Below are 10,168 nucleotides of genomic sequence, written 5' to 3'. Positions count from 1 at the left end.
TAGCAACTCGGAGATAATAGTCGAGGGCAACGAACCAAGGTATTGAAATAAAAGTTACATCCTAAGCGAATAGTATTGTCGCACAATAGAAAAAGCAGAGTGAGTGAGCTAACAAAAGCGAATAAATTGCTTCCTGACCAAATTCGACAAGAGAAAATCGACATGAGCAGGGTACAGAAGACCAAAAGGCATAATCGCTGATCTTTAGGGTAAAAGAGCGGGTTTTATAATGAAGTGAGCGTAGAAGGGGACGCCGAAGAAATAATGGAGCAGATTAGGTTAGGCATTGAGGGCAAGGCAAAGGCAGATGGAGCTGGCATGCAGAATAGGGTTCACTGAGAGGAGTGGTAAAGGCCCTTGTCGAATAGTGGATGCGGCAGTGTTGATTACGATAATCATTGAGCGCATTGCCTTCGACGTGGAAAGAGGTGTTAATAAGTTCTTGCAAACTATGCATAAAAGGTACTTACAAACCACTGCTCTTGGTGTCCAGTGAAAAATAAACGTCAATTTTGATTTTTATTTCAGTGCAACCCAAATGGGCCTCGGGGGCAGTGCCTTCCAGGCTGTTCTTGTTTCCGTATACGGCTGCAGCCTCAGAGGGGGATGTGTCTATTGCGTGGCGTTATGCTACCACTAGGGTTTGACCCCCTATGGGTGGGTTGAAATCGTAAACTTCTCGCCTAGGATAAGAATAAAGAAGTCATAAAAGATGTTGTTTTTCATTGTCATCGTCATCAGCCTCACTACGCCCACTGCAAGGCAGAGGCCTCTCTCAGGTCTCTCCAATTAACCCTGTCCTTTGCGAGCTGCTGCCTCCGTATCCCCGCAAACTTTCACCCGCGTACCTAACTTTCTGCCCCACCCTGGTACGCTTGCCGCCTCAAAGAATCTACTCCGTTACCTTCAAGGACCACCGGTTATTTTGCCTTCGGATTGCATGCCCTGCCAAAGCACATTTCTTCCTCTTCATTTGGACTAGGCTGTCATTAACCCGCGTTTGTTCCCTCACCTACTCCGGCCGCTTCCGATCTCTTAACGTTATGCCTATCATTTTTCTCTCCATATCTCGCTGCGTTATTGTTAACTTAAGCTGTACCCTCTTCGTTAGCCTCCACGTTTCTGTGCCATAGGTGAGTACCGGTAAGATACAGCTAATATCACTTAACCTATTAGGGTTTAAAGTGCGCAGTGTTCTGCAACTTTATCGGCACAGGTTTGAAAAATTCTCCCGCCACAACCGTTGGCTCGTTTGTGGTGAAACCGCGCACAAAGCTTCCTTATTGTTGTCCGCTTTAAGGCATACTAAGTATAAAAGTGGTACTTACCAGGTTTGGTCACGCGAGATGCGAAACCAGAAGCACCCGTGTTGAGATCAAGCCGTCGTCATCGAATTTTTGCCGAAATGTACTGGTGGCGCCATCTGGCATCGCTGAAGGAAAGCGCCGAGGCGAGCGCTGCAGCGAGCGTGGCGGCTTGATTTGAATGCGTCGTTCGGGCCATGTCGTCTGCTTAAGCGCGTGAAATATTTTTCGGCCAACGCATTTTGAAAACTATCGTAAACAAATTAAATGACTTGACGGTGATTTACCAATAAAAGATATGTTGTCCATTGTCTCCTCGTATTTCTGCCGTCTGCTTTCGCGGCTCTATTCAGAGAAACAGAAGAGTTCGGTTTGCATTCTGGTTTGTGGTGCTGGATTTTAGTATTCTTCCCTGCTTTCTCAGTCGTGCTTGCTTCGTTCTGCTGTGGAGTGTAGAGCTGCATTATGCCGACATACACTACCAAGGAGAAGGCGCAGGCAGTAGTGTGGCTGATACAGTCGGACTCCATGAGCTACGTCCGCCAGCAGTTCAAACTGAAGTTTCGTCGTCGACCACCGTCTAGATACGTAGTTTCTAAATGGCGGCGCAGGTTCGAAGAAACCGGGTCGGTCTTGAGGCAAGTGAGAAGTGACAAACTCAAGAGGCACAACGGTATTGGCGATGCACTTGAGGGGGCGTTTGAAAGTGATCCCCATATGACCTCCACTCGTGCTGGGCTGATGTTTGGAGTCCATTCGTCGACCGTGAGCCGGGCTCTAAGAAAGAGGGGATGGCGGCCTTATAGGGTGCAGGTGCACCAAAATCTAAGCCCGGCAGATAAGATCATGAGAGTAGCGTTCTGCCAGTCTGAGCAGCAGCGGATCAATGCGGACTGTGGACACCTCGACTTCTTGGTTTTCAGCGACGAAGCGGTTTTTCATGTTGACGGACGCGTGAACAGGCAAAACACTCGTTTTTGGGCAAAGGAGAACCCTCGTTTCATCCACACAAGGGCGGTGAACTCCCCACGCATCGTTGTGTGGTGTGGAATTTGGCGTGAGGGAGTGATCGGCCCGTTTTTTTTTTCAGAAACAGTAACAGCTGAGTCCTATAAAAGCATTTTGAAAGATGAATTCCTGCCGGAGCTGGTTGAATGCCATATGCAGCAAGAGATTTGCAGGTTCCAGCAAGATGGTGCCCCTGCCCACTACGCTGCCAAAGTGCGTAAGTGGCTAGACGAGCAGTTTCCAGGTCGGTGGATGGGGCGAGGATCCCCCAATATGCCGTGGCCACCACGCTCGCCAGACTTGTCGCCTTGCGATTTCTTCGTGTGGGGCTACATCAAGTCAAGGGTGTACCGCGCTGGAAGCATCGGCAGTGTCAAAGAACTGAAAAAGCGCATCTCAGAAGAGTTCACCACAATCACTGACGAGATGCGTGCTGCCGTCTTTGAGGAATACGCCCAGAGGCTGCAGCGGTGTATCGACGCTGCCGGCGGTCACTTCGAGGACTGAAATAACTGAGCACTTTATAGCACGAACTTCTGCCTGCTAATAGCTCGACAAAGTGTCTTTTTTTTCTCGTTTCACACCTTATACCGCCACTGACTTATCATTGTTTTCCTGTTCAAACGCCGGCATATTCCCCTTGCGACTACAGAGCATGCATGCCGAGAAAAGGCAATGTTCTCGTTCTGCTACAGTGCTCGAGAAGACTAACGCATGCTGTTTACTTTTATTGCGTAAGTCGTCATAGATAACCCTGGAAACGGTCTATGGTTTACATTGTCGGCATTGTAAACCACTATAAAAGCGATACCTGAGACGACATGGCCCGAACGACGCATTCAAATCAAGCCGCCACGCTCGCTGCAGCGCTCGCCTCGGCGCTTTCCTTCAGCGATGCCAGATGGCGCCACCAGTACATTTCGGCAAAAATTCGATGACGACGGCTTGATCTCAACACGGGTGCTTCTGGTTTCGCATCTCGCGTGACCAAACCTGGTAAGTACCACTTTTATACTTAGTATGCCTTAAAGCGGACAACAATAAGGAAGCTTTGTGCGCGGTTTCACCACAAACGAGCCAACGGTTGTGGCGGGAGAATTTTTCAAACCTGTGCCGATAAAGTTGCAGAACACTGTACAGAGCGTTCAATGACAGACTTTCTGGATTTTAAAAACAAATACAGGGAGCCCTACAAAAAACCCCCGCTTAAATCATAGTGAAGCTATTCAACCGTACTTTTCCCCAACCAATGCCTTTCGTTGTTCGTTCTTCCCAGAGTCAATAGAGCTGTGGAATAAGCTGCCTGCAGAAATTGTTCGCAGTTCTGATACTGCATTATTTACAAATGCAATCAAGGTTCTTTACTAAAACTGTGCCATGTGGATATTGTAAAGTGTTTTTCTTTTCTCTTTTTTTTTCTCCTTTACCTTTTCTTCTGTTTGTGTGCGTGCGGCAGCTGGTTGAACATTTGAATACATGTCTTACAGTCTGTATATCGTATCTTGTGTTGTATTCGTAGACACTGTAGTGCATGTGCATATTTCTTTTTGTATCTGGCTGTATCTTGTATGAACGTATATGTAACATCCCTCCCTGTTGTGACCCTCAACTGAGGGTTGACAGTATATCTAAATAAAATAAAGTAAATAGAATAAAAACTTGTGTTGGTAAATTCGCTTGCTGCAAGGTGGACGCATACTGTGAGAATAATTGTCTTCGTAATATCAGTAAATAATTAGAATAGATAATTACCTTTTATGCATATTAGCCAGGATAAATGCGTATATTAATATCTTATAGGCTTTGATATTTGTTTACTAATCTATTTTGTCAGGTTTTAGTAACGCTGCTGTGTCCTGAGATGTTTACATCTGAAGTTTCAGCATGATCCGTCTAATTACGCACGCAAGAGCGTACGTACGTTCTGAGATAGCTGTTGGCTACGATGCTAGCGAAATGGGAAAATCACTATGCGGGCGATATGAGGCGAGCCCTGTTTCTTTAAGCGATTGCTATTAGAGTGGCTGGTAAGACGTGGCGGCGCTTTAGACTTGGCATGCAGGCAAGCGCAGCAGTAACGCACTGTTGGCCAAGGGCGAAAAGTGATCTCCGTCGCCTACTCTCCATTTTAAAGCGAAAGCTTCACTACGCGACCTCGTACACCGATCGGTGTGTGCTTAGTTATGACCTTCAGCGGAGTGAAAGGTCAAACCACGAAAAAGAGGAAGAGAAATTGTGTAAATATTCATGACTGGGAGTCAAACACGCGTCTGCGCGAACAGATTTCCTTTAAGAGCCGCTAACAAGACCACTAGGCTATCGCCGCTTTTTTTTCTTCAACTTGGTATTTATTACAATGATGCAATGTTTTATGTACATGAGCTATCTACAAACAGTTGATATGCATTAGGCTATGCATTAGTGCACCACACTCTATCTGATATGCATTAGTGCACCACACTCTCGCGATTTGCATTGGAGAGCGTCGTCTTCATCAACTTCCGTCTGCTCCATCCCGCGGCACTGCCTGCTCACCGTTGTCTTCTACGTAGCACAAATCCGTGCTTTTGCTCCGATTCGAATGTAAGAAACAGTCTCTGCAACTTTTTTATAAGACGGAACGCCATACGCAACAGCTGCGTCGCACTAGGAAGAAGCTTCATGCCGAGTACCATTGTCTCGCATGCGTAGTTAGATGGATTGCGCTGAAATTTTAGACACGCATACCTCACGACTCAGACGTGTCACTAAAACTGTACAAAACTGAATAGTCATCAAATGCAACTATCTCTAAGTTTCTAATATAAAAATTGATGCTAACTGCACTGAATAAAAAGTTAGTTATTGCATTTACTTACTTCCTGATATCAGAATGATAATTATCCTCACAGGTTGCATCCCCCTGACCGCGTATCTTGTGTAGAAAAACCACTTCTGTCCAGCGCTCTGTTTTGTTTTTTACCCAGAAAATCTAACTTTAAAGACCCTGTAGCTCCAGTCAGCACGATGACACATTGAGAAGATTATTACAAGCGTACGCAACTATGTCAGGAAGTACCGAAATGCACCACAAAAAGGATACCTAATAAATTGTGGCACTATACTATTACGGCCGTGGGCTTGCAGAAAGATGAAGCAGAAATTGTTGCTCAGGCAAGACCGCGCTTGCATTAGACGTTAGGCTACGCTTCTTCAGTCTCTTTTACTGTATATATTTCCCTACGGTATGTTCATTAAGTTATTTTGGTGGAGGCCCGGTCTTCCCCTAGCGCCAACAATGAGGTCCGCAGAGGCCGTCAAGTAGCAAGCTCTGCTTGCGTGGCTAACGACAAGGGTTCTACACCGGCATCCGCCACCCGTTCGGTCATTATTTTGCATCCTTGAGAACCCGGGATGTTTTGCGGCACAGTTACCGCTGATGCCGAGCACAGGTTCAGCTTGTATGAGCGTGTGAGTATAATGAAAGGTAGAATCCCGCTATCATGTTGCACCATGTACGGCGTAGCGTACGGCTCACGTGGGGTTGGATGTACACGAAGATGAACTGACGCGTTGGGACGCCTGCAAGCAGAACCTCCGCGACATGTTCGAGAAGCCAGATGGGCGCCAACTTGCTGGGAAGAAAGCAAGCCTGCCGCGCCCGAACTCCCACGCATTCCTTCGTTTGATCCATTCAAGAAGTACTGGCCCTCTGCATCTAGGTTGACAACCACATGTCTGAGCGCGATAAGTTGAGGAACGTCCTAAAAAACGTTGCCGAATAAACCCTTAATGCGCTCGTCTACAAGAACTACTGGCTGCTGAACACTATTATCAAAGAAAGCCGCCGCTCCGAACAGGTGAAGATCCACACTACTCTACGCAATAGTTCAGGCGGCGCCCAGTTACGACTGTCAAGTTGCCGTCCAAGGACGCAGCACCATTGTGCTAGGTCGTGCCACAGCACCATCTCACGCGGCTGGTTCGCCGGGAAGTTGAGGTCATGGCACCTGCTTGCTTGCATGCGCCCGCACGAGAAGCCACTGCGACCATATTCCTCATACCAGCTGTCGCCTGTTAAGGATTCGCTAACATAGGCCTCCAGAGTGCTCTCTGTGTCCTCCTCATGTCTGCCGTCCACGCTTCTAACACGCCGCGCAATTTCAACCCCTCTATGTGGCGAGCACCCGACAACAAGCCAGTTTGTTTCAATTGCTGCAGTGTCAGCCATATATGGTGGTAATGCCGGAACTCTTGTTCGCAGTCCTACCACTGCACGCTTAAGCTGCCTATCTATGCTGTTTCTGACACCCCGGCCCCGAATTTCTACCACCAGCACCTCATCTCTCTATTCCAGCCGTTCTCCGTCACCGCAACGCTGACGATCTCGATCACTGTTTCCACACCGCAGTTCTTCTGCAGCCGCGTACGGATGCGGACTCCAATCCATAAACTAGAAGATACAGCGTCTGGAAGTGATTTCCCTTTCACAACCTGGCCAAGAAACAGTCTTTTGCTCTCCACACAAGACCTGTATGCGGACAGTATACTGCACTGAAGGACACCGGTACGGAGTTGTTTGTCATGTCTTTGACACTTCGTCGTCTTTTCCGCAAAGTTCATGCGCCTGACCCCTCAGCGATTGTCCGTATGAATGATAGAGTGCTCCACTATCTTTCAGCTGTCCTTCCATTATAAACTTTTCGTTTCTCCGTAACCGGCCGACATACTTTCATTCTATTTGCAGTCCACACACACAGCTGAAGATGGAGGAATCAGCTTTTATTGTAATTATGCGGTCAAAATAGCTCTGCGACTGATAAAGTCATCACCCTCATCTGGTCACTTGTAGAGAGCCTTCATGCTGGGTGCACCCTAAAAGCCGTTTTCTGGACATCAAGGCCGCTTTTGACTGTTTTTCAGCATGCAATTCACGCAGCCTTGGCCAGTCTTGGCCTGAGACGAAAGCTGTACAAGTGGATTAGACTGTATTTGAAAGACCGGCAAATTTTTATAAACACTCGAAGCGGTCCAACACTCTTCTACGTAGTGGAGAGGGGCGTACCTCAGGTAGCGGTGCTCAGCCCCCTCCTGTCGAATTAATATTACCCTTGTACATATGAGAAGAAACATTGCGCGAGGGGTACGCATAACGATTTATGCGGATGATATCTGAATCTGGGACACGTCACGTTCACGTTATGATACCGAACAACGTCCTCAGAGAGCGATGCTACACATCTCGATGTTCCTGGCTTCCTTAGTTTTCGTCTCTCGCCAGAAAATAGGGTTTTTATGGATTTCATAAGAAAAACGTGGACTACATAGCCGCTGCTCCTGGGGGACGATTACTATTTTATTTACCATCTCGGCGATCCCTAGGTACTGCGATAGATGTGTGGTCGCCTCAGATCGAGGAACGCGGCGAGAGAATCATTGCAGCATCGCAAGTCTCCAGGTTCATTTGCGGGAACACGGTGGGGCAGGAACTGCCGATGAGTGGTCCTGCTTGAGCAAGCATATATTTAAGGAACTTTGCGCTAGTGTCTACCGGTGCTTCAAAGATGATTTCCAACAAGCAAGGACATTATCGAGACCGCGCTGTAGAACTGCATATAATATCACTCTGTTCACAGGAACTAGACATCAGTATCAGTGACACCGCGATTGAACGCGCTCACAGACTGGGCCGTTTCAAGCCTGGAAAGAACCGTCCAATTATTGCAAAGTTTTCTCATTTTATAGATAAGACAAAAAATTTTGTCAGCTATACCGCAGCTCAAAAATTCAACCTATGCAATACATGAAGACTGTTCTGCACGAGTCCGATTAGCCCGCCAGAAATTGTACGCTTTTGGCAAGGAATGAAACAGCAAGTTCAAGATGCGTTTCGACAAACTTATTATCGATGAAAAGCAATTTATCTACGATACCGAATCCGATTCTGTCTTAGAGGTCAAGTCATAGCGCTCACTCCCAACGCCTACGCTCCCATTTTCCACTCCCCCTCACCACCAGTCTGGCCGGAATAGAATACCTGCTCATAAGGTCATGTCAGTAACGTACATAAACATCTGCAGTTATTTATAAAAAAAAAGGCCATTGAAACCCTCCTTCATGGCAACAACACCGACATTGCCATTTTCACGGAATCGGGGCTGAGTTCTGACGTTGACAAGAGCTAGTTACTTGACGATGAGAACTTATTCACTATTCATAGGCTTGATAGGGTGGGGCGCAGAGGAGGCGTAGTGCTGGTTATTGTAAAATCTAGTATACTTTCATTTCCAGTCAAGATTACTTGTAGTCACGAAATAACATGCGTCCGAATATCCCTAGCTTCTAGCACTGTTATCCTCACTGCTTGCTACCGTGCGCCTGATTTCGATAGTACCTTTGTTAACGATCTTTGCAGTGTCCTTTCTACTTGCATTTTCGCTTTCCAAATGCTGAACATGTGGTCTGTGGGGATTTCAACTTCCCAGACATTGACTGGAACAGTCTGTATGCACCTTCTCGTCAGTCCAACGAATTTCTTGACATGGTACTCACATTTAACCTCATGCAAACAGTTAAAATAGCAACCCGAGGCACTAATATTCTTGACCTTATCCTGGTATCAAATCCAGATTTTATCCAGTCACTGTCATGTGTACATTTCCTCAGTGAGCATAAATCACTGTTGTGTGATCTTTCTATTCCAATCCCTATGAAACAACCGTCAATAAAATACGTCCGTAGTTACAAAAGAGCCGATTTCGCAATGATTAATTCCGAGCTAAATAAGTATTTTTGGTACTTCCTAAATTCTTCTCCTGCTCGAACAATAGATCAAAACTGGCTGCTCTATAAAAATAACATTTTATCGCTTATTGATGTTTACGTTCCCCTCATACGTATTTGCGGTGATGCTAGGAAACCGTGGTATTCCAACGCACTAAGAAGACTAGCGAATAAAAAGAAACGCCTCTACCATGAAGCGAAAAATTCTACTTTCGCTTCTAAATGGCAAAACAACCTGGCATGTCTTCACGAATATACAGGGTTATTACGACACCGTAAATAGAAATTCTTTCATCAGGACTTGAAGAACATTATTCGTAATAATCCTAGGAAATTTTGGTCCATACTGGCACCACGCACTCACCGTTCACGAGACATCACTTGTTTGACGAACGTGGTGTATCTGTTCCCACACAACTCCGCTCAGACACAATGAATTCATATTTTTTATCGGTATTCACCGATGAGCTCCATCAAAATATACCACCAGTTCCCAATTCAAATTTTCCCCAAATGCCCCCCATTCACATTGCAGCGGAAGACATTGTGAAAATAATTGATGGGCTTAAAACGTCGAAAGCACCAGGCCCTGACGAAATTCCTGCAAAATTTCTTAAGAGCACTAAGAAAAGTTGTAGCCTCTTCTTTCAAGTCATTTTCGAACAGTCATTGTCAACGGGTTTGCTTCCGAAAGATTGGAAAATAAGCAAAGTTTGGCCGGTATATAAAGCAAGCAACAGATCAGATCCCTCCAATTATCTCCCAATCTCTTTTGCATGCATTGCCTGCAAGCTCATAGAGCACGTCATATATTCACATGTCGCATCTCACCTCGATCAGAACACTTTCTTCTTTACTAAGCAGCATGGTTTTCTTTCTGGTTTCTCGTGTGAAACTCAGCTTTTTGAATTTACCACTGACCTCCACTTAAATATGGACTCTTCATTCCAAACTGACATTATCTTTTTAGATTTTTCTAAAGCCTACGGTCGCGCGCCCCATCTTCGCCTCATGTCTAAACTCTCTGGACTGTCCATCGATCCTCTCGTTTTATCATGGATACATTGCTTTTTAACAGGTCGCTCCCAATACAC

The 10,168-nt window shown here is 46.1% G+C and overlaps 1 protein-coding gene across 1 annotated transcript; it reads left to right on the top strand.

The window, feature by feature from the left end:
- The first annotated feature begins 2,465 nt into the window (after positions 1–2,465).
- Positions 2,466–2,819, top strand: LOC149333288 (uncharacterized). The gene has a single exon (XM_089557699.1). It carries the CDS (start codon positions 2,466–2,468, stop codon positions 2,817–2,819), a length of 354 nt encoding a protein of 117 aa, XP_089413825.1.
- The last annotated feature ends 7,349 nt before the right edge of the window (positions 2,820–10,168 follow it).

Source organism: Amblyomma mixtum, chromosome 8, assembly GCF_055824585.1.
Source record: "Amblyomma mixtum isolate Tamu chromosome 8, ASM5582458v1, whole genome shotgun sequence".
Taxonomy (NCBI): Eukaryota; Metazoa; Arthropoda; class Arachnida; order Ixodida; family Ixodidae; genus Amblyomma; species Amblyomma mixtum.
This window is presented reverse-complemented; position numbering and strand designations above follow the sequence as displayed.